This window comes from Suillus clintonianus, assembly GCF_016758775.1.
Source record: "Suillus clintonianus strain FC179 chromosome Unknown DEU56scaffold_15, whole genome shotgun sequence".
In the NCBI taxonomy this organism is placed as follows: Eukaryota; Fungi; Basidiomycota; class Agaricomycetes; order Boletales; family Suillaceae; genus Suillus; species Suillus clintonianus.
Window position 1 is genome coordinate 407,698 of NW_024539239.1, and position 25,152 is coordinate 432,849.

At 49.6% G+C, this 25,152-nt stretch overlaps 9 protein-coding genes across 9 annotated transcripts; 3 read left to right on the top strand and 6 right to left on the bottom strand.

Moving 5' to 3' along the window:
* Positions 1-3: 3 nt before the first annotated feature.
* Positions 4-1,974, bottom strand: DEU56DRAFT_909838 (uncharacterized protein; the record flags this gene model as incomplete). The annotated part of the gene is made up of 3 exons (XM_041357127.1): positions 4-99; positions 147-527; positions 580-1,974. 3 exons carry the CDS (start codon positions 1,972-1,974, stop codon positions 4-6), a joined length of 1,872 nt encoding a protein of 623 aa, XP_041211633.1.
* Positions 1,975-4,145: 2,171 nt separating this feature from the next.
* DEU56DRAFT_155542 (uncharacterized protein) lies at positions 4,146-5,576 on the top strand. Its single transcript, XM_041344808.1, has 4 exons — positions 4,146-4,317; positions 4,388-4,803; positions 4,875-5,472; positions 5,537-5,576. Exons 2-3 carry the CDS (start codon positions 4,458-4,460, stop codon positions 5,423-5,425), a joined length of 897 nt encoding a protein of 298 aa, XP_041211634.1. The 5' UTR covers positions 4,146-4,317; positions 4,388-4,457; the 3' UTR covers positions 5,426-5,472; positions 5,537-5,576.
* A 3,594-nt stretch (positions 5,577-9,170) lies between these two features.
* On the bottom strand, positions 9,171-10,523 carry DEU56DRAFT_899640 (uncharacterized protein; the record flags this gene model as incomplete). Its single annotated transcript, XM_041356487.1, has 6 exons — positions 9,171-9,878; positions 9,921-10,089; positions 10,123-10,207; positions 10,257-10,272; positions 10,335-10,452; positions 10,496-10,523. 6 exons carry the CDS (start codon positions 10,521-10,523, stop codon positions 9,656-9,658), a joined length of 639 nt encoding a protein of 212 aa, XP_041211635.1. The 3' UTR covers positions 9,171-9,655.
* A 485-nt stretch (positions 10,524-11,008) lies between these two features.
* DEU56DRAFT_786513 (uncharacterized protein) lies at positions 11,009-12,529 on the top strand. The gene is made up of 8 exons (XM_041352372.1): positions 11,009-11,120; positions 11,181-11,203; positions 11,262-11,402; positions 11,461-11,562; positions 11,616-11,828; positions 11,886-12,026; positions 12,079-12,193; positions 12,244-12,529. The coding sequence occupies exons 1-8, from the start codon at positions 11,051-11,053 to the stop codon at positions 12,414-12,416; spliced, it is 978 nt and encodes a 325-aa protein (XP_041211636.1). The 5' UTR covers positions 11,009-11,050; the 3' UTR covers positions 12,417-12,529.
* On the bottom strand, positions 12,516-15,958 carry DEU56DRAFT_786516 (uncharacterized protein). The gene is made up of 4 exons (XM_041352373.1): positions 15,913-15,958; positions 14,932-15,849; positions 12,784-14,847; positions 12,516-12,724 (listed from the first exon to the last, which is right to left on the bottom strand). Exons 2-3 carry the CDS (start codon positions 15,722-15,724, stop codon positions 12,848-12,850), a joined length of 2,793 nt encoding a protein of 930 aa, XP_041211637.1. The 5' UTR covers positions 15,725-15,849; positions 15,913-15,958; the 3' UTR covers positions 12,516-12,724; positions 12,784-12,847.
* A 22-nt stretch (positions 15,959-15,980) lies between these two features.
* On the bottom strand, positions 15,981-18,196 carry DEU56DRAFT_853190 (phosphatidyl serine synthase-domain-containing protein). The gene is made up of 14 exons (XM_041355216.1): positions 18,023-18,196; positions 17,962-17,969; positions 17,841-17,905; positions 17,684-17,794; positions 17,355-17,616; positions 17,224-17,307; positions 17,105-17,170; positions 17,033-17,047; positions 16,937-16,982; positions 16,849-16,880; positions 16,602-16,793; positions 16,434-16,546; positions 16,202-16,373; positions 15,981-16,137 (listed from the first exon to the last, which is right to left on the bottom strand). Exons 1-14 carry the CDS (start codon positions 18,144-18,146, stop codon positions 16,054-16,056), a joined length of 1,374 nt encoding a protein of 457 aa, XP_041211638.1. The 5' UTR covers positions 18,147-18,196; the 3' UTR covers positions 15,981-16,053.
* Positions 18,197-19,966: 1,770 nt separating this feature from the next.
* On the bottom strand, positions 19,967-21,362 carry DEU56DRAFT_156064 (uncharacterized protein). Its single transcript, XM_041344809.1, has 2 exons — positions 20,416-21,362; positions 19,967-20,341 (listed from the first exon to the last, which is right to left on the bottom strand). The coding sequence occupies exons 1-2, from the start codon at positions 20,993-20,995 to the stop codon at positions 20,247-20,249; spliced, it is 675 nt and encodes a 224-aa protein (XP_041211639.1). The 5' UTR covers positions 20,996-21,362; the 3' UTR covers positions 19,967-20,246.
* A 605-nt stretch (positions 21,363-21,967) lies between these two features.
* Positions 21,968-23,427, top strand: DEU56DRAFT_870042 (uncharacterized protein; the record flags this gene model as incomplete). The annotated part of the gene is made up of 6 exons (XM_041355598.1): positions 21,968-22,108; positions 22,163-22,207; positions 22,255-22,295; positions 22,342-22,421; positions 22,472-23,135; positions 23,202-23,427. The coding sequence occupies 6 exons, from the start codon at positions 21,968-21,970 to the stop codon at positions 23,425-23,427; spliced, it is 1,197 nt and encodes a 398-aa protein (XP_041211640.1).
* Positions 23,428-23,626: 199 nt separating this feature from the next.
* Positions 23,627-24,821, bottom strand: DEU56DRAFT_731432 (NRDE protein-domain-containing protein; the record flags this gene model as incomplete). The annotated part of the gene is made up of 4 exons (XM_041348214.1): positions 23,627-23,864; positions 23,935-24,363; positions 24,442-24,648; positions 24,778-24,821. The coding sequence occupies 4 exons, from the start codon at positions 24,819-24,821 to the stop codon at positions 23,627-23,629; spliced, it is 918 nt and encodes a 305-aa protein (XP_041211641.1).
* Between the last annotated feature and the right edge of the window lie 331 nt (positions 24,822-25,152).

Genomic DNA, 25,152 nt, shown 5'->3' on the forward strand with positions numbered 1-25,152 from the left:
AGTTTATCCCGCCAAAAGGCACGAAGAAAAGTGCGCAGACGAGCATCCATAACCGTCGAATCCTGAGAGAGATACCAAACCCAATGCTGGCAAGCATGTCTGAGGGCTGGTGAGCTGGACAAGTTCCGTTCGCTTCCCTCCCGTACGTATTGCATGAAATGCTTGAGCGCTGGAGGCATGTGCGACTTATCGTCGGACCCATCTATCGAATTGATATCATGGGAGGAGGAAGGGTGAGTGTGACGAATTGCCAAGAGTATCACGATGATCAACATTCCTGGGAGAGTTTGTAACGTTGACAAGAGTTCAAACACGTGCAAGTCGCGAAATTCAGATTTCGCTCGGAAATCCTTGAGTGCCGACCGAGCCTTTGATATGTCCTCTGACATATTACAGGGCTGGACACTAGGCGGAGCGCAGCAGAAAGGGCCAGTCCCTGATTGCGTATATTCATGGTACCAGGTGGTCGCATATATGGTCTTGTTACACGGCTGTGCCAAACAAAACTTGAGGAAAACCATCAATATCTGTGCAAATGTTGATGTGAGAATAGTATGTGTATGTAATGTAGGCGCATACATTATCTGATTGCGGACCTGCTTCAATAGGAACCTTCGTCAGTGGCACTATTCGTTGTAGCTCATCATGGAGCCTGGACTTGAGCAGGAATGAGCTTTTCATCATCCGCAGACTGGACTGTGCAAGGAGTTGAGATGCACACGATGAAGGCGAATGTCGAGAGAGAAACTTCTGAAGTAAGTGCTTGTGGGGAACCTCGACAGCGCGGGAGTCATCGGCAGGGACGCTGACTATTGGTGATAACGACACGAGAATGGACGACAAATCGCTTTCTGAAGATCCCAGGAGCTTCCGTAAGTGCAGAATTTCTAATGGTTTGGCGAGATTGACCACCGTGGATAGATGTCGGTATGCACGGGTCGGATTTTCTGACGAGTTGATGACGAACTCGTAGAAACGGAATATTTGGATGGTATGTAGATATGCATCACCGGGATCCTTCATAACGTTGATTTTTTCATCTATATCGGATGGTACTTCATCATCATCTTTGTCGTGGGTCTCGAGAAATTTCATCATCATTGACGCGGTCCCGAATCTTCCGTTTGCCCTGTCAGCGAGACAGAGGATCGTCTCGTCATCGGGCTTGAGGCCATGATTCCTCTTCAGAGCGTCCTTGAAGAGGAGACAAAAGTCCTTGCGAACTTCAGCAAGATCAACATCGTCGAGAGCAATACGATGTATCGACTCCTTGCAACTAATGGTTTCAAATACATCATCAATGACGTCAAGAGGGCGACTGGTGATGACGATGTGCAAGTGCGGGATACGTGGCTGGCGGAGGAGATCCGAAAGACATAAAATGAGATCGGAGATGCGTTCGTTTTCGCATGCGTCAATCGCATCAATTACAAGCACCTTTGGTTGTGACCCCCACGAGACCTGCAAATTCTGTAACGGTTTGACAAGTAGACCTTGTATTTGATCAGCGAGCGGCTTCCTTGGATCAAGGATAGCAGGGTCGGATCTGATGGATTGAACCACAGAGTCTTTGGCCAGGTGTTTACTTATCGAAATTTGGTAGCCCAATGTGGGCGCAAAGAAATCAAGGCTGGATATGCCCGGCGTATCCTTGTGTTGGCGGCTGAAAAAAAACGTTCCAGCCAATCTCGACTTCTTGCTGAGGCGGCTCGCGATGGTATGAGCAATCGCAGACTTTCCTGTCCCAGTAGAGCCAGAGAGCCAAATCAGCGTGCTGCTGCTTGCCTGCAGAGTTGTCTCAATTTCTTCCAAGATTCTCGTGCGGGTGCCATCTAGGCATTCAAGTTTATGCCGAGAGCCCCACTCGGGACAATCGTATAATGCACGAAGGACGGCAACCGCACTTAATGATTCGAAGATCTTCTCTGCGCTGCTGGTGTCTGCTACCACTGTGCGAACGGCACTGTATTTCATGACGCAAGGAGAAGGCGATAGAATTGGCTTTCTGCAATTTAGTCAGTGATCAAATTGTGTTATAATGTATACATTGTGCTTAACTGGAAGTCTATGCACTGTCAGAAGGACCAAAGGCCAAATCTCGAGCGATACCTCCAGTTTGCGAAGGGCGCTAAATCGCGCGGTCGATATTGTAAGATTCCAAATCATACAAAACGAGAGGATTGGGTACTTACTCAAGAGCTCTGAATCTTTCAGTAAAGATGGAAAAATTCGACGTATCAATCAATGACCGTGAGCAAGAATCCTTCGCGTGCTGGTGTGCAGAGTATGTAGATACATACACTGATACAGCAAGTACATTGCTTGGGCTACCAGCGTTTACTGACTGTGGGAGTAAATCACGTATTAATATGTTACACGGCAGGCGGCAGGCCGATAGAGGCCCGAGGCCCCTGATGAAGTTCTTGTTCTGTACTGGTTCAGTGCTATTAGTGGCGAGGACGGTTGGTCTCAGACTTGAGGACTGAGTACTGATTTCGCAGTCGTATTTCTATATAATCGGCAGACACAAGGATGAACGTTGAAGGGAGAAGGCGTAAGTAGGAAGACGCGGACCGAAAGTGGTAGATGGTTACCACGGTCACGCGGGCTATGTTGAGAACTCACCAAGTTTCTCCAAACCTTCTCACTCTGTCACGTTCTCTGACAATCCTCCTGTTACGGGTACGCTCTGGACTCGAATTCGATGTTCTAAAAACGATCACCGGCCGAAGGACGGTTGGCACTTGGAGAGAGGGAAACTTTTCAGTGTTGACCGCAACTTCGGCAACCCCGTGGTGCCTCAGGAAGTTCCGCTGAAAATGCTGGCCATTATCACTCTTTTAAAATGATCACACACTTTTGGGTATGTGCACGACAGCTCAACCTGTCAATTGAGGTGGAATTAACGATTCTTTGATGACAACAAATACAAATATACATATGTCAATCATGCGAGGTCACCGGTCAGAATTTCGATCGGATAATTTCAGGCGCTGCTGGGCTATACCACTCCGCAAGCCTGGGGCTTATTCGAATTCGCTGAAATTATTCATTCACCCCTATTAGTCCAGTTGCTGTTGTCTCTTCGTCGCGATCATCTCGGTGGCGAAACACGGGGTATGCGGTCTTGCTGTATGCTATTCATAGCGCTTACAGGTCATCCCTTAACAGAAGGCTACTAATATAACCTACGAGGCCGTCCCACTGCAACGTGCCTCATTTGACGAACGATGTACCGCAGTGTCGCATTCCAGATCTTTCGGTATCTCTGATTTCCCCCGCACCTTCTGGTACCCAAGAAAGGTAGGGTAATTCACAATTGCCTCCATCATGTCCTGAAGCTAATCTTCGATTCGTGCAAGGAGGCGGACGGCCCGGCTGCTCCTGCCTGCGAAATGATGGGCGATGGCATCAAGCTCTCAGCGATTATTGGTTTTATGGTAGTTGCCGAATTTGATTCTCTCTGTCCACGACATATGTGGAAACGCATGCACTTCAACGTCTGCCTTGGCTGAGTATCACAAGAATATGAGAATTCAATGATGTTCCGAGGGTTTCACCTGATCAATTCAATCCCCTGATTATGAGGCGCTTGATAGGGCTCATGTTGTTGCACGGCATCTGTCCATTCGGAAGATTTCGGACAATCCTTCGTGGAGCAAGACCCAAAGCTAGTTCCGCTCTCCCTGGAGCTGTGAAATTGAAAAGTCCATGGTTCAAGCGGTGTGGGTCCCAGCGCTAGCGCTTATCACATTATAATTGGCCTAGCAGTGCACGAATCATTTCGGCGTAAATCATTGGAATACAGCTTGAAGCTCGTGATCTGCTCTGCAATAACTCAGCACCGCCCACTGTTCCTCGGAATTTGCTGTGTGGTAGTCAGCCAGGATGTTTACCGTGGAATGACGGATAATTTACTTTGCTGCATCGACGTGATTCTGAACAAATGTTATGTGCTAACATGGTGACGTGCCCACAAAACATGTGGTGGATGAAGCTGATGTGGTTTATCTTTTGTTTGATTTCGAATCCCAACACGCGTAAGCTGCAACCTAGGTAGATTACGACATGCTGTTTAAGCCCGTTAAGGAGCCTCGTGAATGATTTGGGCACTGATACCATTTTCGGAAGTATTTACGCCCTGTCTTGCCTCGTGGTATGGAACGTATTTCTCGCCGCTTGCAAAGCCGCTCGTGGCCTGCCAGCTCTTGTGTCTTTCTTGGTCCATATAAGACGCAGGATCTAACTGCGCGGGCCCCAGGTGGGACTTCAGAGGCTTCTCTGCACTTTTCTTCTGCGCAGGCCTGTCTAGTTCAGGTATGTTCTCCATCATCCACTCAGTGGCGAACTGTACACATGGTATAACACGTTGTATGATTATCTCCAGCCCTCGCCCCTCCATTGTCTTGAAATCCGCCACAAGACTTTCGCCTGCATTGGCAACTTTAACGACCTTCATGTATAAGACGAAACACGACCTCGGGAGTCCTAATTTCAATCTCAACACTCCCAAGATACCCCCAAAGGCGCTTCCACAGTCGCCACCACTCATGTCTTCTCGTTCTTTTAGTAGGGCTGAACATCGTTCGTTCACGTTGATCAAGCCCTCTCTTCCAAGCTCAGTTTCACGGGCGCCCACGCCCAAGCCTTCGACACCACAGCCCCTCAAATCTATCCTGAAGGGCAAGACTTCCCCTCCTCGTGACTCATATGAAAGCGATGGAGAAATCACAGCTGCCAAGAAGATTTCGCGGAGTAACGTGTATTCAGTTCACAGATCCCTTCCGCAAAATGCGCACTTGGGTGAGTCCTTATTCCAGTTCATTCTCTCTTTTCCCCATTACGTACCTTATCTGATCTTACATCCGATAAAGGTCCCATGAAGGGTCCCGCACTAAATCTTCACTGGTCGCTGCTCCCCTATCATCCAGATCAATCAAAACGATTTCTTCACTTCGATATCGCTTTCCCAACTCGCAACATCGAGTTCAGGCAGAATTCGTCTCGTGGTGTCCAACGAATAGGCTTGTCTGATGCCGACCTTGATAAGCAGGCCGCAGATGAGAAGCTAGTCAAGATGACCATCAACTTCCAGCGAGGTCCGTTCGAGTGGGATATCGACGTGAAGCGCGAGCAGGGCGTTCGCGTTCGCGATGTCTTTGAGGCGATATACGCAGCTTTCGATGAACCGCTCACACCATATGAGAAAAACTTGATCCCGCACCATCGCCGGGCAGTATATGAAGATGCGTTCAGGCTTCGCTGCAAGTTGGCGGCAGGGCTTCCTATCGTCGAGCAGCGCCAAGGATGGAAGCGCGTTGACATGCTTCTACACGAGACCCTCTTCCGTGGTCTAACACAGCCGAAGTCTGGGGGAGACTGGGTATTGAATCTCAGTGGGTCGGTGCCCGTGTCAAAACACTGAAGAACCTCACGATCATTGCATGTTTTTTTTCTCTCACTGTATTCTTGGTGAGCACCTTCACCGCCAAAACATGATACAGCGAGCTTTGAACTAATGGTCGCTTTGATGCAGAACTGGGTTTCAGCATTCCAGCCACGCTCGTTCGGCTTTATCGCACTCGCATCGTATCAACTCTCGCTCTTCGATCTTCAGCACCCCTCAACAATCTGTTCCTCTTTAATTCCGCCCGTATTTCTAAATGTGTTATGACCTACCCTACTCATCTGTTGCAGCCTTCTGCCTGGTTCGTAGTGGCGTTAACCTAGATGGCAAACGCTCCTTACTCTGTACTTTCTTGCGATACTGGTTTCCTATTGTCTGGACGGATCGATTTGTCCCGATCAAGGATACCATGTTACTACTGATTACCAGTATACCTCATGTTCGCATTTCCTTCATCCCATAGACATTTTCCCTCGCAGTGGAAGAAATAGCACGTCTGTTTTGTGCGTCGAAATGGGGACAGATAGTGTCTTCTAACAGGGTGTCCGTGGAGGACGGAAAACTGCCGAATTCACAATCAAGACTAGTACACTCTCACGACTTACAGAACCTCAGCGAACAAGATGGAAGGCCTCACGAAGAATCACGGACCAAACATAGATCATAGATCACGTACGTTTGACAGGTAGGGTGCAGCTGGGTTGATGATCGATGCGTCGTGGTGCCCTGAATAGGGACTAATGAACGTAACTCTGTCTCCATCAAAATTCCATACCTCCAGCCTCATGTCGATGGGGGGCGTGCAAAACGACTAAGTGTGAATTCAATAGGAGAGCAAGAACCTTGTCCCAGTGATAACGATGAATTGGGGCACGGAAAATTCATTCAAACGATTAGGTTAGTGTTAGGATCTGAAAGGAAGACTTCCCTACTCTGCGATCGTGATGGGTAGCTCACTATTTTTCAGATAATGACGGCAGGGCCCCCACAGGGGGCTCCGCATCTACCCTATACACGGTTCACCGCCGATCAGTGTAGTACATCTATGAATTCCTCGTGCCAGGCAAGTACCAGGAGATTTAATTGCTTGGAGATGCGCATGTGACCACATCTCCATGGATATGGAGCTCCAGGGTGACCGGCCTTCATCCAGGTGAGCTTCTTGGGACAATGTGAAATCAGCTGCAAGACGCCACCAGTATCGGTTCTTGTCTGTTCGTTCTTACACGCACGGAGCGGAGCGGAACAAGAGACAAGCGGTAAACTGGATCAAGGCTAGTAGGTCAGAAGGTATATTTGACTTGCGAGGTTTCAGCATCCCTAACGTACGCGATGCGCATTGTAGTCCCCTATTGCTGGGTCTAGGGGTTCTGTCGTTAACTGATCAATGCATGAAATTTAGAGATGTGACTTATCGTGATGTCGAACTATCCCCTTGAAGTACAATTTCGAACTCAAGGAGTGGGTGATAAGCCGATCTGCTGTAGCTGCTAGACTCGTGGGCAACCACCTTAAATGAGGAACACGGGTGGGCCAGGACCGCAGGTTAATGCGGTTCATTGTTCCACACTACGCCACCACCGTCGTCGAGGAAGACATGGCGGCTGGTGACGAGACTATACAGCTGCTGCAGTGATATTGGACCATATCACTGTCAAATTCGTTGTCGAATACAGCACGTTCAGCGATCATAATATAGAAGGAACGACTGTCTTCCTTCTAGTATACATATTGGTCTGACCGTAGTACGGAGACAAGGCTGGCCTTCGAATCTTCATTTTCGTGCCACATACGGTAAGAATTTACCACAATCCGATTCCTTCAGTAATTTCCCACCCTAGTGTGGTTCGAGCGGACTGCAGTGCTTTCAACTTCTGAATCAGATCTGAGTCGCAATGGATCTCTTGGAAGGCTATCGGTTTGTGAAAACGTGAAAAGCCACCTCCGGACGTACACTGATCGAAGCTCTATGTCGAAGTTCTCGAGTCAAAAGGCGGCCTTCAAGGACTCATTCTTTTGGACAAATCTAGTGCGTTTCCCCCGCATGCCAAAGTACAAACGGTCGCACCATAGTGCTAGGTGTCTCTTATAGAGTCACCCGCCGTAATCCTCAATAAAAATTGCGCAAAGCGGTCGATTCCCTGCACAGTCATGGTGTACTATCAGGCAATCCGCGCGTGACAAATTCATTCAGGAGCAAGCAATAAATGCACGTTCCAGGCATACTATAGGACATACAGAATGGTAATCGGTTCTTTGACATCATACTAAGCAGCAACTTGTGTCCTGATTCCTACTGTGGAACCTTCTCTTTCTTTTCAATGGTGTAAACCCCTCCATACCCAACGCGGACAGACCTTCTCAACACCGCACTGATCACCTTCACTCCCGCAAGGTTGGAAACTTGGATAACGCGACAATGTGACAGCCTTTGTTCTTCTGGCACGGACTGAGCGCTGGATTTCGACACACGTAAGTTGTCGATGGACTGGTGTTTAATTCTTCGCTGATTAATCACGCTTTGCAGTTCAATATGGCGTTTGATAGCCTGATAACCCGTGTATTTTCGTATTTTACAACAAGAGACGAGGCTAACATCGGTGCCGAATACATCTTAAATCGATGTCGCCGAATGTCGGTATGGAGTCCATCCATTGAGCACCCGATGATGAGGCTAACACGACAAACGAAAGGTTATTTTTAAACATCCCTTGCGACGGGCACGGAGGAGGCATGACAGAATTCTAGGAAATAATACGTCGATCGATTGTCATCGCTCTTCGTCAACTCTCCGTACTAGATGGGAACCCCCGCCTCATATTCCGCTGCCATCGTGCTTACTGAATATGAGAAGGTCAGTTTCCGTATGGATCGTAATCTGGATGAGTATCCATCCTCATCGAGGGATGACGACTCATCGGAGAAAACTAAGCCGACGCCAAGTTATTATGTTACAAGACTCATCTGCATAGGATCCGTAAAGGGTCGTGCGAGGGACATTCCCGATACTACGATTAAAAGTGGTATCACTTCTCAATAAGCAGATCCTGCACTCAAAATTCGAACTAGAGGCGTTGATCGTCGTCCTGCTCACTTTATTCTGCTCCAATGACTTATGCATAGTCACTCGTCTCGAGTCCGTAATCTCATTTCACATTCACGGTGCGGTCGGCCTCTTCATGGTATGGACCACCAGTCAATACTGCGGAACACTGCTGACACTTTATTCCTGGCAGGACCTACGGATCTAGTCGTAGATACGCATCACAACAAGCGTGGTATTCGCCCTACCGGTTCACGCGCATGACAGATATGTACGTGCAGCACTTATCCTCCAACCAGAGAACACTAACTTTAAGGGCTAAGTTCTGGTTCGTGTATAGGACTTTTAAAAACTCAGACACGCAGATCTACTGCAAGCCTACGGGCCGGCCACTTCCGTAGCTTAGTCAGCCCGTAGACTTTTTTCACATGTTCATTGTTCCTCTGCAAAGTGCAATTTCAAACCAAACGCTGGACCTGCGGAACATTCAGAGCAGCCTCATATTTGTCTCGAGCCGACATCCAAGACTTCGACAGTCAACAACGTAATTGCGCCACTTGACTTCCCGGCGCCCATTCAAGTATAGTCGCTTAATAACAAGAACCCTTGATCTCCACCGATGGCACTATGCAAGCATCCAACCCCACCAGTAAACGGGGTGCACTATAGAAACTTGTCCCCCTTTTTACTACTTTTTCGCTGAACGCAGAGCGCCGCATCCCGGTTACTAGTGTGCCTGGTGTCCATCGTTGTACCGCACGTGCAATGACATGACATGTGTCTCCCCTTGATGATCCGATGACAATCAGCTGTCGAGCCCACATTCCACACCACTTTCTCCCGTTGCTGCCCTTTTACTGATGGAACCACAAGAACTCAATGACATAATTGGTATTATTTTTCTGGGACTTTGCCATGCCATCGCTAAGCAATGGGACCTCTCACCAAGTACATCGAGAAGGAGAAACAATTCCATAGTCGGAAGGTTTCAAATTCACGCCACTGAGTGTCTTCTATGAATTTTGGCTGACGATAATCAATCTTAAGCAGGGATTCTTGCAACCAATCCCAGAATTATCGGGGAACTCCGCGAAGTTCAAAGATCGTTGACATCTCGAACGTCGTGTTCGCCGTCAGTCTAGAGGTCGGTATCTCGTCATTATATTGGACCCTTGGACCCCCCGACGTCATTTTTTCATAAAAATCTAGTGTGGGCATGTCACCGCAGCGAAGCATCTTACGTAGGCAATCGCGATCCAATGTTTGTGAAAGTTGTCAACTCCGACAATAGCATAGAGTGTCTGACAGTTGACTAGACCGAGGAAGCGAAGAAGTGCATCAATTGGCGTTATTTTTGCGAAGCTACCGGGATAGGGGAAGCCCGAGCTCGAGAAGAAGTGCGAAGTCGTTCCATCTGTTGCACCAGTACTATCAAAAAGAAAGTATTGTCATCAAGATTGTAGCTCCGACCTTCGATACGGAAAGCTATTGATTCTTCCTGGAAGGCTCGAGGCGAGTGGTTTTTGCTTAAAACTTTTCGCGACAGGTGCTGGATGCTGAGTATGTTGCGCTGCAGCCTTCTTCAGGGAACCAGGCTGGTGTGCAGTTGCATGATCGTCCGCAATTAGCACAACAGAACCTGGCCGAAGGGTATCCAGGCAAGTAAACTTACCAAACATCCCTTGACGTTCTGCGTCAAGGGACGTTTGACGAGCTTCGGTACCACGAATTGTAGGTGTAAGTTTGTGTGGGATGAACTGACGAGGAAAAAAGTAGGAGTTCAAATGAACCGTGGAGGTGTCTTACCTGATAACTCTGACCACTGCATTTATAATATACTCAGCGGTGGGTGCATACGAGGTCGAGGATGTGACTTTGACTTACCAAGTTTCTCTTAGCGGATACTCGAGAGCCAATCCACGAACACGCGTGGGCCGGCAGGGGTGATTGGAGAACTCTGATTGAAGCAAAGTCTTGGACCAATCTGTCCGTGTAAACATTCCTATCGCAACGTCTGAACAACTCACCCGTTTCACCTCAAATACTCTCATACAGCGGCTCCGGACGTGACATGAGTGGCTAGCTCAAACACACAATTCGCATGAAGTAGTAGCGAACCTATGAGCGATGGCACAGCAATCTCACATGGTGGGCCTTTACTAGGCCAATTCAGCTCACAGGCCGGACGCCATGCCTAGAGTTGACTGGCGGTTGCAAGGGCGACTGCCACATCTGAGAGTCCAATGCTATTCCTGTCGTCAAATTTCGGGCGGACTTCTTCAAAAGTCGAAGACACGTTTGTCGTCATTAGCAAAAAGTGATGGGTTCCCTCGAGATCGCCCCCCAAGAGACACGCTTGTGGAAAACCGACACCGGGATCCCACAACACTATGATAGCCTACGAATAATCGTGCAAAAATCGTAGTGTATTTCAACGAAAGTTGTACCAAAAAAGGCAACTAGTGCACTGACTTGTTAAAAAGGAATAAGACACCCACGCTCGGAACGGGCCGGTCGTATGATCTCACCGTGGCTGAGCAGCGTATATCACTAGTTGTAAGCATCGATCGACCTGCCCATTATCTCTCTCTAAGACCATCATGACCACCTCTCTCGACCTCCTCAAGCAAACCGGAACCGTTGTCGTATCCGACTCCGGTGACTTCGAATGTATGTTCGCCATCGTCTATCACGTTGATCATCCACTAATAATCTGGTTAATCTTATCAGCAATCGATGTTTACAAGCCACAGGTAATCGCTGCAACGAGTCTATGTTTATTACACCTTTAATTAAACATCGTATTGTTAGGATGCTACCACCAACCCATCCTTGATCTTGGCTGCTGCCAACAAGCCGGGATACTCCCGTCTCATGGATGCCGCCATCAAGTTCGGCAAGAGCAAGGGCGGTGACCTCGAGCACCAAACTAACGCTGCCATGGACCGTCTGGTCTGTCTTTGTCATGCTTGCGCAGGTGATGCTCTTACTGATCTATCTTTATAATCAGCTTGTCGAGTTCGGCAAGGAGATTCTTGCTATCATCCCTGGCCGTGTATCGACAGAAGTCGATGCTCGTCTCTCCTTCGACAAGGCAGCCACCAAGGCCAAGGCAAGTGATGTTGTGACATATGTCGACTAGCTCCTTATACTTTTGATCCGTAGGCTAAGGAGCTCATTGCCCTCTACGAGTCCGTTGGTATCAAGAAGGAGCGTATTCTTATCAAAATCGCAGCGACGTGGGAGGGTATCCAAGCCGCTCGTGAACTCGAACGGGATGACAACATCCACTGCAACCTGACCCTTCTTTTCGGTTTCGGCCAGGCTGTCGCCTGCGCTGAGGCAGGTGTCACCCTCATTTCGCCCTTCGTCGGCCGAGTATGTCCACAACTTACCCGATCTATGTTTCACCACTGATTAATATCTTGCATTCAGATCCTCGACTGGTACAAGAAGTCAACTGGAAAGACCTACGAGGGTGATGAAGACCCAGGTGTCCAGTCCGTGAAGAAGATCTTCAACTACTACAAGCAACACGGCTACAAGACCATCGTCATGGGTGCTTCCTTCCGCAACGTAAGTACTTGTTTGATCATGCATCATCATACGAATCTTACTCTGTTTGCAGGTTGGCGAGATCAAGGCCCTCGCTGGTGTTGACTTCCTCACCATTGCCCCCGCACTGCTCGAGGAACTCAAGAACTCGACCGCGCCCGTTCCCAAGAAGCTCGACGCCCGTGCTGGTACGTACCTTGTGATTTCCATGTAACAAATGACTGAATGTCCTCCTCAGCTGCACAAGCCGAGCCCCTGGCCAAGGTCACTTTCGTCGACGACGAGCCCGAGTTCCGCTGGGCCCTTCTCCAGGACTCGATGGCATTCGACAAGCTCCATGAGGGTATCAAGAAGTTTGCTGAGGATGGCGAGACGCTCAAGGGCCTCCTCCGCCAGAAGTTGAGTGCTTGAGTCTCCGGCGATTGATAACAGGGCAACGAGTAGTTGTAGTAATATTGTAGTGTTCACATAAACAAAATTCACTCGCCAGTTATGTATTTGGCAATAGACTTTTTTTCTGTGCATATCCAACTGCGTTGATAAGATTCAATCAAAATGTGCATGACTGTACATCTTGCGTGTGTGCAATTAGAATGGGGCATATACATACACGTGACTATGTTGCGACGACAGGCAATGAAAGTAAGAATCTAGACGTAAAATAATCTGAGAAGTGACATATTTTGTGGGGTTATCAATCGTCATTACTAGAGACAAGACTGCACATGAAACACGATCAGAACACCCGTCTTCTCCAACGTTACACAGCATCACTCACAATACAGGTACACTTCCAAGAAGCATGCAAAAATGAACGGACGATCGCGATATCGATCGATCATTCAGAGAGCCGATACGCCCTCCTCCCACTCGTCCCTTGTGACGGAGCCCAGATCGCGGCACACAGGGCACGCCACCTTCACGTGCGGTTCCGCTTTATCTTCCCCACCCCATCCAGCAACGCGCTCCGCACTGACCAAACACGCAGGGTGGAATGTATGCGCGCACAGAGATCCCACTCCAGGATGCAACAAGGGATGTATCGAGAGCTGTTTCATCGGCTCAACGAACATCTCTGGGATGGGTTCTTCATCAGACGGGCCAATGCCACACGAGGGGTCGTAGCACCGCAAGCCTGCCTCACGCTCCTTCTGCTCCACGCGTTGCCGCAGCGAGGGGCCCGGGGCAGCAGGTAACGTCCATGTCTTCCTTTCCCGGCGCGGAGGCATCGGACGCGTCGGGCGGAGGGGGTGGGTATGCGGGATATTGAATGGTGGTATCGGCAGGGGTGCACCACCTGGAGGGGGTGGAGGTGCATTAGCAGGAGCGGCCTGTGCTCCATCAGCGGGTGGCTCCTGCGCCTGTGTAGGCTGGCCCTGTGGTGTGGCTTGGCCGTTGTTGAAGATCGGGATGGGGATGAAGGTGCGCGTAGCACTCTGGATGAGATTGTTGATGAAGTTTTGGAACTCCTGGGGTACTTCGCCACCAGGCGCTGCCTGACCCGGCATTGGTCCTGGAGCTGGCCCTGGAGGTTGGTTCTGCGGCTGCTCCCGGGCCTCATCTCGAGGCTGAGGCTGAGGCTGCCCCTGTGGGTGAGGCTGCTGCTGCTGTGGCAGGGGCATGTCTGCGGGCAGCCCCTCGTCGAAGAAAAAATCAAGGCCGACAGTCACGAATTCGCCTACTTGCGGCCCGCCGAAGGGACGGGTTTCTGCAATGTTAGGAAGGGACTGCGTGCGGGAGCGAGGAAGAGGAGGAGGGGGTGGCATGGGCCCCGCCCCAGCGGGAGCAGCTCCTGCTCCACGACGAAAGAAGTCCTGGAAACCATTCCCTCCGCCAGGGAACTGCAGGAAATGTACAGTCGCTCCGGGGCCTACAGGCACGCCGTTCGATAGGGTGAAGCGCTGGCCAGCCTGGCCAGGATTGAAGAAATTAGGGGGAACTTGGTTAGGTGTAGGCTGAGGCGCTGCAGTAGCTGCAGGTTCTGGGGCAGCGGGTCCTGCAGGCGGAGGAGCGGCGGCGGCGGCTTGCTCGGCGGTAGGAGCTGGTACGGGTTGTGCAGCATTAGGCGGAGGAGCGGGAGCTGCTTGTGCGGCACCTGGCACTGGCTGGGCAGCAGGAGCAGGGCCATTTGCTTGTGGAGCTGGACGAGGCGCTCCAAAGTTGAAGGGGGGACGAGGAAGCGGTGAACTAGTAAGGTTCTCAGGATCGATGTTGAACCGACATGTCGGACACGTCGCTTGCTTCGCCCTCGTAAACCAGGGAAGCAAACATGATTCGTGGAAGACATGAGCGCAAGGAAGGGAGACGATTTTGGCTTCGCCGGGGACGTATGATTCTGATGGAGAGTCGGAGCTTTGGGAGTCGGTGGGCATCGATGCAGACGTAGAATCAGTGCTCATCGGCACATTTGATTCTGCTTCGGGTGTAGTCAATGTTTCGGTGCTAGCTTCAGCTGACTCCTCTGGAGCCTTCGGTTTGAAACTATCACTCTCGGCATCCAACAAAGTATCCCAGCAGATTGCGCATCCTGGAGAGGAAGAGTCGGTTTCTGTACCATCTACGTGGCCGCCAGGTGCACCACCAACTCGTTCCAACCGCTTCACGAGCCCTACGGGTACGGTCTCCAGTCCAGCAATGAGCTTCTTTGCTCGGTCAGGATCTTCCCGATTATCATCAAGCCCCCCGAATTGCTGCATTTGCTGCAAGAAATCTGCGAACGCTTGGAGAAAATCATCCCGACCTCCGGCATCTGGCTGCGCGTTTGCTTGGCCAAATGGGGGCGGAGCAGGGCCAGCTCTATTCTGATTCGGAGGACCTCCAAGAGGTATCGTGAAAGTAATACCTGCAGTTAAGATAGGCACGACAAGATGTGCGCCACCAGGGTTTGGATTATTGTGAGGTCGCGGAGGATGGGCAACGCCCTCACCAGTATGTTCTACCGTGGGATTCTCACCGCCAGGACCAGGTCCCGGAAATGTGTTACCACTAGGCATCCCATTCATCCCAAATAAGGGACCGAGGAAGCCATCTAAGAATGCCTGGTTGCCCGCGGGTGGGTGCTGCTGGGTGTTAGAGGGCTGTGGAGGAGCGATAGGAGGTGAGGCAGGACGACCTACACGCTCTGATGGATGCCTACGGTCCCGAGCTTCATCTACATCGTCCTCCACGCGAGCACGTCTGCTCCCAGCAATAGGCTCGAGCGGTGGTAGATCATCTTCATCATCTGTCCATTCACTGTCATGGTCATCATCGACAGCCAGGAAATTAGGTACTGTCTCTGCATGCGAGGATTGGCTGTCGTCCGACTCATCAGAGTCTGTCACGGAGCGCAGCTCAGGCATGGAGCCCTCATCGTCATCATCGTCATCGCGGGCGGTGAGTGTTTGCAAGGATGAAACGCTGGAAGCTAGTGGCATATCTACGTCTTCTGTGGATGATCCAGACTGGGAGGTCTGAGCTGCGAGTGGTAGGGCAGATGTTTCTGGAACGGGAGTCCTGTCGCGATCTACGGCAGGCGCGTGAGCGTCTATAGGCTCGAGCGGGGGCGCGTCAGACATGACGACTTCCTGTGTAGAGTCCTGTTGTGCAGGATGACTGTGATTGTGGGAGAAAGCCTGGTTTATATTCCGAAATACGTTCTGAAGTGAGGTTGGTAAATGGAAGTTGTGCCCAAACCGATGACTGCGACTATCGTCATTACCGCCGTTACCGTTATCCATGGCGAAACTGTGCTCTACGATGTACGCAGTCGTAGAAAAGAAAGTGGTAGTGGTGGTACAGGTTGCAGTGGAGGTGGAGGTTGTAGAACAAGAATGAACGGACAATTGGGCTCTTGGTCCAGTGGGTGAGCAATCTTGGTCTACCACAGCGTGACAATGCCGTGTTGATGACTAATCACATCCTGTAGCATTCCAGTAAACACCAGAATATTCCCTATCTGCGTCTGACTCCCAGTTCGGACAAACGTCGAGCATAATTTAAGAGGGCAAACTTCATTCATGCACAATAAGTACCTACAATAAGTATATAAGGGATATCATATAATGTCTCATTGCGCCTTCTTCCCCTTTCCTTTCCCCTTCCGCTTCTGCTTCTGCTTTTTGACGTACTTGAGCACGCTCGGCACGCCGAACTATGTCCTCGGTATCAGCCAACGCCAAATACAAAACCACTCAATGAAGAAGAGAGGCACTCACCCTGATCGCCGGATATAACACCAGCAATATTCCCCCGATCATCCACGCCCACCGAACATATAATGGAAGCGGTTCCGTGAACTGACCCTTGCTCCATTTAGTGATGACCAGAAGCTCGGTCAGGATCGTGGCTAGAAGGAGCCAGACATGTTGCCCCATCCGTTTCGCTTTTCTAAGAGCGATAGGAAGTGAGAATATATCCGGCACGATAGTCATTAACAAGCATACGCACCTCGGGTTATTTATGTATTGGTAAAGCTCTCGCACAGCAGGCAATGCGCAGAGAAAGACGCCTGCAAGCCGTAGGATCACGATCGGATGATCGGGTTCCATCCAAAGGAGACTCTAAGGCTTCCGTGAGAACCGCATCAAGGGGAACCAGCGTATCAAGTTCGCCCACCTTGAGATAGAATGGATTCAACTCCGCAGCAAGAAAGACTGCAAGAAGCAATACGACGATCAGATAGTGCAAGAATGACGTAGTCCCCTCCCATTTGAATGCCGTCCAGTCGTGTGGGGAGAACTGGCTAAGCACGCGGCGAGCCTTTGATCGCAGTCCCCTGGTTTGCCGTAGTCCGCGCCATTCGTAAGGCTGAAACAAACGTGCGCTTCCAGCGCCCACAAACGAAATGGAAGCCACTGCTCACCTTCACTTCCAAATACTGGCAAGTCTTCATGCCTATCATGTCGCATTAGCGCCCCAGATATTTCACACCCGAAACACCTGATACCCACCCAGATAAGTCCCTAGCCAGTTGCAGACTAGAACATCAAGTATCCACTGCGGAAACAACATTATCAAACGTCACGTTCAAGGAGATGGTGGCTTACATGGTCCCACCAGCACTGTCAATTCCCAAGTTTAGAATAAACACCAACGGGTAAGCAATAAATCCGACAGACCTCAGCAAAGTTCGCAAGTTGATGCTGCAGGCTATACTCTGCAAACTCGAATGCAATGCTCAGTATCTAAAGCCAAGATATGGATCCGTAAAATCAAATACAAGATAAATTAAGAATACCCAACAAAACCAGTAGTCGCGCAATATCATGGCCTTGCCAAACCAGCCCAGAGCATGTGCTAGACAAAATATATCAATCGCATCCTGTAGACCTATCAATACCTATGTAGCAATGTTAAAAATACCCTCACCCATATGTTCTGCGGCGTCAATTCGCAGTTTTCCGCATAGCTCTTCTCAGGTAAAAGCCGGTTCAACGAAGGATCCAAAAGCGTCATCATTTGTCGCGCAGAGTTCAGATCTTGGAATAGCAGGAATACGAGCGCAAGCTCGTAAAGCAAATTAATTCCAAGTATTGCACGCCAAAACGCAGGATGGGGACGAATGAATGGACCGTCCCGGAATTGGATCATCGAGAACAGGAGGAATGAGACTACTGCAGCATAAGCGCCCCTGTTGAAGAAGATCATCGGCGGTTAGTTACTATTAGACTTGACACAAATACATCATTCAAACTCACACACGCCGCTTGTCCCCACCTTCTTCTAGGACGTCCTGGGTCATGGCCACATAGCTCAGTGCAGCCATGCCAACGCCGAGTGCAGTTAGCGTGATTGGCTTGTAGAAGAACCTAAGAGCTATGAGCACACTAAACCATCATATTGCTCATTACTCACTCTACAGAAGTATCGTGCCACTCTTGGAAAGGCGCGATCCGCGTGTACGACTCTGTTCTATCCGCCTACGTCATAATTCCCACTTAACCTTTTACTGTAAGTTCCAAACTCGTTCACTCACATCATACCCTATGGAGATCGCTCAACCCGTGTAGCACCACAAAAAAACCGGGGCTACTCACAGCGAACAGGTTTACCATTGATTCCGGGCTCCGGATTAGCATCAGGAGGTGGTGAAAGTAGCGCGTCGGGGTCTGATTCCTCCACTGGAGAGGTATGTGACACATCCTCGGCTTCGGGAGCCATCGCGATGTAGGCCTAGTACTGGTTTGAAAACAACGCACTGGAGCTTGCTGGAAGCTTGCCCTACTCGTTTCATTTCTGCTGGTGACACGTGAGCAAGGTTACCAATTAGGATCAGTTTGGATGGAATTCAACGACGCTGGGACCAATTTGCGAACCGACTTGTTGCAATGAAATTTGGTGACCTTGCACTATGTCAAGTTGATCATACATTGAGGGATGGCAACTTGAATATCTCCCAAGCCCCTATAGAGGAGGAAGACAACCTTCCCTTCTATTGTTATAATTATCCAGCATCGGACCATGGCCCCCTATGACGAACGGCATAGCCCTGGGCGTATCGACGGCGAACAGAGGCAAAGTCTCACGTAGGTGAACCAAATGACGAGTGTTGGAAACATCTGTACATATGCGGTCGATACGGGAACTAATTTATCATCCCTAGGCTTCCATTGTCTCTGCCAACGGTATATCATATATGGAACGTCCATCATTGATCAATCAATCGAACATCATCTGAAAAGAGGCACGTGAACAGCACACAAGCATTGGGCAAGGCCAGGTACCGAATGATGAATCGAGTGGACAAATACTTTGCGAGAGCTCGCTCGAGAGTCTTACCGTGGTAGGCGCTTTTGGTTCTATGATAGAACGCAGCCTTGGCTCGTTCTGGACTCTTGTGGTCATGCGACATCAACCTGCCCCAATTTGCAACTGACGGCGTGACGACTGCAAACCAGCTGCCGAAACCGTCCCCGCAAATGAATTGTGTGCGCAGTGAACAGGTTGTAATAGGTAACAAGATGTAATGTTCTGCTCTGTTCTTGTTCCGTCGTAATCAAGTAACGCTGACGGAATAATTCTTTACATCAGTGCCTGGTCGCTGGCTATAAGGTCTCGACTGCATTTTCAAACCGTGAACCCCAATTGAAATGTTGGCATTTTTCATTCATTCATTCATTCATTCCATCACCCCTCCCCCGGGTCAGCACACTTGGTTTGCAATTGGCTCTTTTAATGATATACATCCCCAGAAAGGTCGATCATCATCGCTATGTAGTGGAGCCTCATCATCGACCACACTAGTACTGAATCGCCGTCGAGAGCTAGTCGCAATCGGAGCTGGCCCCTCTCCCCTACCCACCCAGCGCCTCCACTTTTACCCATATCCGTCAAGATTAATTCATTTCACCCTCGTTTTCTCATCAGAAAAACAGCTACATGCGGCCAATTGGATTCTCCGACGCCATCACGCCGTGCCAGCAAGTTTGTTATTCTGCCAACCCGGATCTCCGGCCGGCCTTATCGGGACAACCGTCGTTCGGATGCATACTCGCTCCTCGTTTAATGGTTTCATTTCGCGAGCTGTGCGTGCATGCATGCATGCCTTGCACGCATGCGAACACAAAGAATGTAAGATCGTGTCAGCGCTCGAAGTTCCTCTGCGGCCTTGTGCTCCACATGACGAGAGTCATGGGGCATCCCCAGAGAATCAAGTTTCGAGGTACGAAGGGGGCGTTGCAAGAATGAATGAATTCGAATAATACACCCGTTTCGACGCAAGCGGGGATGGGCGAACGGAGAAGTCTGATAAATGGGTCGTTTCATGACACATCCCCATGATACATTAATGTCAGAACCAATGGTGATGGACACCCGTTTGATACTTATCGGTGAGAGGTTTCTTCTCCGGGTGCTTCGCTTCGGTGGTATCAAAACAATGACAATGTTTCCATCCGCGACGGACCATTTAGTGCATCTTTGCTATTCTTGTTTAGTTCTCTGATATCTTGACGCGACGGCGGTTAAAAACGTGGACTAGGAGTACCGAAACTGGTCGTAGTATGTAAACCTGTCCGGTTTTCGCAATGGGAGTTGAAAAGATATTGGAGCATGTTATGACAAGTTCCACAGGATCACGGTTAGGCGGTGCTTATCTATGCAGTCCTATGGATATCGCTGTCCGGCGGTGCGACAGAGAAGTAAGTGGGTAGAAGTCCCCTACATACGATCGTCGTGGGGTTCATATTCTGCCAAGACATTTAGTGCAATAGAGGATTGTCGATCAGTCAATTGAATAATTGAGTGCGCGATCACATCACATCACTGTGGGTCGAGGTTTGTGGTTCTTCTTCCGTCACGACTTGCTATCAATACAAGGAATATGACGTCCCTGCACATCCTGACTGACCTCTCCGCTTCATTTCGCGCATTAGCTTCTCGAATTTCTAAGTAGAACGGGTACATATCTGAATGGTACATCGATACATACTAGGAGACGTAGTAGCCGCCGGTGAACTTTCCACGTAACCGGTGATGGAATGCTGTCCTCGGATTTCCTCCTGACGATCCTCGGCGCAGGAACGAGGTACCTGAATATGTGCCAGCGTCATTTTGGCGATCTCACGCCATGCGCGGCCCTGAAGGAGCCAACTGGGGAAGGTGCGTGGCAGGGACCCCGGATAATACCAGAGAATTTTGATCCCGGGGACGGATGCGTTTGTGGAAAGTCCGTCCGTCCGGATTACGGGTGGGAGTGGGTGGGAGTAGGGGAATCCGTGAGCTGGGTTTCGAAACCTTTTTGCGCCACGGGAGGGATTTGGTGAGCTGATTTTGTCGTGATTGGGTGATTCTCCGCTTGTCTTGTGGCTGTCAAGAGTTGCAGCCGACGAGTCACCCAGTGACGCCAGTGGGAATGGTAAGTCAGAAGGCATGCCAGACTGCCAGTGCATGTTGATGCCGTCGCCGTGAGAAAATGAGAGTTTATGTTGGAGGCGGGATTTAGCGTCATCGCTAGCAATAGAAGTGTACTGACTTGAAGCAAAGTCATGTACCTCTTTGAAGCGTGTCATGTACGCTGGCGCCACGAGACTCTGCGTCGTGACTAAAACTCGTTCAACAAGTGGTTCCCGTTGTCGGACCTTGAAGGAAGGGCAACCGCGTTTATCCGGACCGAGTGATATCCGGGGTCCTTTAGTTGTTTTGAATTGTACTCTCGCGGGATTTTACAATAATTGAACATTAAGGAACCCTCTTCCTCGAACTTGTTGGCGATGAGGGATACGAGGCCAGTAGTCCCCATGTGCTCGAGAATGGGTTGATGATAGCTACGGCGGTATTCATTTGAAGCGATGACTCGGAAAGTTCCCTGTAGGCGAGCGGGTTATTCCGCGACGGAATCGAATTCGGTGTTCTCCATGATTAATATTTTTGCCTGAGGATGTACAGTGATAGTATACAATGTGGAATTTATTAGAAAAGGAAGATCAAAGCCAATTGATTGGTAAGTTCTTGGTTCAAACTCAACTATGGTGGCCGACTATAGCGGATCCTTTATGGATGGATATGTGGAGTCCAATCTTGACAATTCAAGTATTAGGGCGGGCAATGCAATGCCACTCCGAGCTAAGACGTAAGGGTGAGGACGAGTGTCCCCGTGAACTGATTTAGGTACTGACCTCTGTGCTATGCTACTTGTAACGCGACCATGGCTGTCGCGGCGGCGTTCGCTGAGATTTAATTCTCTAGTTCACATGTGATGGGAGGCTAATCAGATTTCCGAGGTCACACTGCTTTTGAATTTAGACTCGAGTTCAAAGTCGACTGTCCGAATTGGGTATCCGCTCACACGTTGTATTTATGTCACTGCCGAGACTGGAAGGCACCTTGTACAGGGCTGGATCCCACAGACAAGTCCACTCTTTTTCGCGAACAAGTCTCCATCACGATCTTAGATCTAGAATCGTCACTTACTTAATGCTACATAAGAACTAGCCTTTATTCTCTTAATCATCTTCAATCTCCTTCCCTCTTTTTTTTTTTACATGTCCACAGCTGATTCTTATCCACTTCAACTAAAAGGCGAAATCATGGATCTCGAATTCACTGTAGATACTGACCATCGTAAGAGGAGGCGTAACAGAACAACTCAGTCATGTCTCAACTGCCACACCTCAAAGAGAAAGGTTCACCCTCTCTCACAACCGAAATCCCCCCTCCTCTGACAAACAACAAACCAGTGTGATAGAAAACGTCCTTGTCAGCGTTGCATACAACTCGGCCTAGTATGTCAACTCAACAACGACCCCTTCTCACATTAACTCTTTTTCAGACCGGCCTTTGTGTCTATGAGATCGATGACCCAGCACTCAGGTTCGTGTCTTTGTGGCGTTGGGTTCACTTTATCTTATAAAATCAGAGATGATCCCACGATCGATGAAGCTACTCGTTTGAGAAACAGAATCGCAGAACTCGAAAGTCTCGTCAGGGAGTTGCGTGGTCCGTATCCCCCTCCATTTCACTAAACACACCCCTTACATCTCTACCAGGTAAACCACATCCTCGATGGGCTGATGCAAATTTCCGTGACGGAGATCCCTCAGAAAGATGGCATTCACGAGCTGCCAAGAACAACATGCAACTCAGACGACGCGGTCGGTCGGACGACGTACTAGAGCGTTCAAACCAAGAACCCCGCGGCTTGGTTTCAGCCGCTGGCGCTCCCATCAAAATTGAACCCGTCACAGATATCACTCAACCTCATCTCTATCGCTTCACGCCGTCGCCTCCCGCTAGTTATTCTGCTTTTCATTCAGATAACTCTTCATCCCCTCCATTCGAGCGTCAAAACGGTCATCATTACAGCAACAGCTTACCAACTAATGGGCGCTCCATGCCGTACTCTTCCCCCACATCCAATCAGAACATGACGTATAGCCATCACCATACCGACTCCTCGTTTCAAGAAAATGGGCACGTCTATCCGATGAACTCCGCCGAACAAGATAAAGTTTTTGCCAACCACTTCTCAGAATCCCCCGTCGCCCATTCTTTTTGTTCCTGCCGAACAAATCCTGCAACTGGTCACGCCCTCATTTCTCTCAGTCATCAGCTCCAAAGCACCCTCAACTCATTACGTCAGTATGCCCAGCATCCCGAGAATACCCAGTGCCAGCTGTTCAGGCGTATCATTGAATTACATGATCTTATGCGGTGTGTTGTCCCTGTCTTGCCTCGCGGCGACCTCGTGTTCATATTAACTAATTTGTTTGTGGTGAGAACTAGTGGTAATGATCCGGATGAGGCATCGGGATCACCATATGGAACCCTTCCCACACCTACTGAAAGCGACATTTTGTCGTCACATTCGTCCTCAAGTACCCCGTTCCACGGATCCTCATCAGCTTCTGTATCAGAGTGGAATGCCATGGCTTCTTCGAGATACAATCCCTACTTCCCCGTGTCCCCGACTGAACAGGGTCTGTATAGTAATATCATCACATGAACGGGGATCCGTTCCATCGTGAGCCTACGCCTCCCCAAATATATTTACATACTCTCGTCACGCTGGCTTTGACGATGTTATGATGATGATGTCTGTCTATCTTTCGTCTCTTGTGCCTTAGAGTAGCAAAACTACAGCACTTGTACATTACATATCTGTACTATCATCATACAAAGTGCGGCGAACTACATAGACATCATTAATCCAAGTTGAACCGGAATTCACGTTGCGAGGTCGGATCTGACAGCACAGGCTTGGCATCGACTAGTTTCCACCTATCTCGCTCGATAAACAACACCTCCCCAGTCCGCTTTATTAGTATCACCGTCGAAAGGCGCGTTCCGTAGTATCCGTATATCTCATGCATTACAAACGGTTCTACTTGCACCGTATTCCTCAGCTCAGAGCGTGCGCTTGGCGGGTGATCCGACTTCCAACTGGGAAAAATGGCCAAAGTAAGACAAAGATCTAGAGGGCTAGGCTTAAGACGCAGTCTGAAATACCCACGTCAACATTTCAAAGAGATTTTCGGCTAGTTCCATCTCCGGTATGCGCGGCCTGGCCGTGTTCATGATCGATTTAAACGAATGAAGCCCGTGTTGGACTTTTGGCCATGTTCCAGCGTCTGGTTCTGGTCCATCAATCCCATTTGACATGCCCCCGCTGCTTCTTTCGGCGGGTGTGGATGCCCGGGTTGTGATCGTCCCTCCTCCACCGTGGTTGGTGACATATGTTGAGTTGAATGATAAGCTGCGGTTGGGTCCGTCACGGGAAGACCAGAACGGCGTCAAGAGTAATAAATTAAACCCTGCGTATTTGTCCTCACGAGGGATAAGAGCGTCCGCGTCTGCGTCCCCATCGCCTGACAAAAGAAAAGAGGCAACGAGGTCACCCCTGGAAGAACCATATGTCCCGTACTCTTCTGTGATGTTCGTTCTGTGAGAAAAAAAAGAAAGAAAGAGGGGGTGTGGTCAGGGGCGTGCGTTCTGGTGAATGTGTGTGGGGCGAACTGACAAAAAGGCAACTCGTCCGGTCCGAGTGACACCTAGCCAGGTTCCACCGGCACGAACGTCAACGCCAGAGAGAACGTTTTCGTGTTCGGTTCCCTTTCCTGATTCTAATCCTTTTTCTTTTCTTTCTGGGAGGTGCTTATCGAAGGAGTGAAAACAGGCCGGATCCGTGGCTCGGTCGAGGTATTCGTCACGGTTGCTGCAAAGCACACTTTTTTCATTCATTCAGTCATTCATTCATGTAGGCATGTAGGCATGGGTATTGAATTGTTGGTTTGTTGCGTTGAACATTATAGATCAATATCAATGATATGTCATGATAACGTATAGCGAGACGTACAGGGCATATTCCGGATGCTCGAGCGTATAGAAGCCAACGCACATTAGAAATCTTTAATTGATGGGGCTGCAATTCGGGTTGTTGTTGTTATCGTTGGAGTGATTTATTTTCAGGTAGATGACAATGACAATGACAACGACAATGAGGTGCGCGAACTTGCGATCACCGCTTGAAATCAGCCCATCAAATAATGAGATCAGATGAGTGTGCGTTTACTTGCGATGACTGGGATGTGAGCCTGTGAATCTCACGTATGTTGGGGGAAAGTCAACGTCAATACTGACCTTTTCCTTCGGAACGCCGGTTGTTTGAGTCTCACTGTGGGTGCGTTCCTCTGCTTGAGGATCCCTGCAGAGCGAGCGATTAGAGATTCAA

What these genes read in the sequence shown, in the direction of transcription:
- DEU56DRAFT_853190 (XM_041355216.1), bottom strand. Translation starts at nt 18,146, where the DNA reads ATGGCTCCCGAAGCCGAGGATGTGTCACATACCTCTCCAGTGGAGGAA. An exon ending in GCGACTACTGGTTTTGTTGG is followed by an intron (nt 17,171 to 17,223) that starts GTATTCTTAATT and finishes TCTTGGCTTTAG; the next exon opens with ATACTGAGCATTGCATTCGA. An exon ending in TGAATCCATTCTATCTCAAG is followed by an intron (nt 16,547 to 16,601) that starts GTGGGCGAACTT and finishes CGGAAGCCTTAG; the next exon opens with AGTCTCCTTTGGATGGAACC.
- DEU56DRAFT_786516 (XM_041352373.1), bottom strand. Translation starts at nt 15,724, where the DNA reads ATGGATAACGGTAACGGCGGTAATGACGATAGTCGCAGTCATCGGTTT. An exon ending in TCCCACGGTAGAACATACTG is followed by an intron (nt 14,848 to 14,931) that starts GTGAGGGCGTTG and finishes TCTTAACTGCAG; the next exon opens with GTATTACTTTCACGATACCT.
- DEU56DRAFT_156064 (XM_041344809.1), bottom strand. Translation starts at nt 20,995, where the DNA reads ATGACACGCTTCAAAGAGGTACATGACTTTGCTTCAAGTCAGTACACT. An exon ending in GGCGGCTACTACGTCTCCTA is followed by an intron (nt 20,342 to 20,415) that starts GTATGTATCGAT and finishes CGCGAAATGAAG; the next exon opens with CGGAGAGGTCAGTCAGGATG.
- DEU56DRAFT_155542 (XM_041344808.1), top strand. Translation starts at nt 4,458, where the DNA reads ATGTATAAGACGAAACACGACCTCGGGAGTCCTAATTTCAATCTCAAC. An exon ending in TCCGCAAAATGCGCACTTGG is followed by an intron (nt 4,804 to 4,874) that starts GTGAGTCCTTAT and finishes CATCCGATAAAG; the next exon opens with GTCCCATGAAGGGTCCCGCA.
- DEU56DRAFT_786513 (XM_041352372.1), top strand. Translation starts at nt 11,051, where the DNA reads ATGACCACCTCTCTCGACCTCCTCAAGCAAACCGGAACCGTTGTCGTA. An exon ending in AGGCAGCCACCAAGGCCAAG is followed by an intron (nt 11,563 to 11,615) that starts GCAAGTGATGTT and finishes TTTGATCCGTAG; the next exon opens with GCTAAGGAGCTCATTGCCCT. An exon ending in GAAGCTCGACGCCCGTGCTG is followed by an intron (nt 12,194 to 12,243) that starts GTACGTACCTTG and finishes TGTCCTCCTCAG; the next exon opens with CTGCACAAGCCGAGCCCCTG.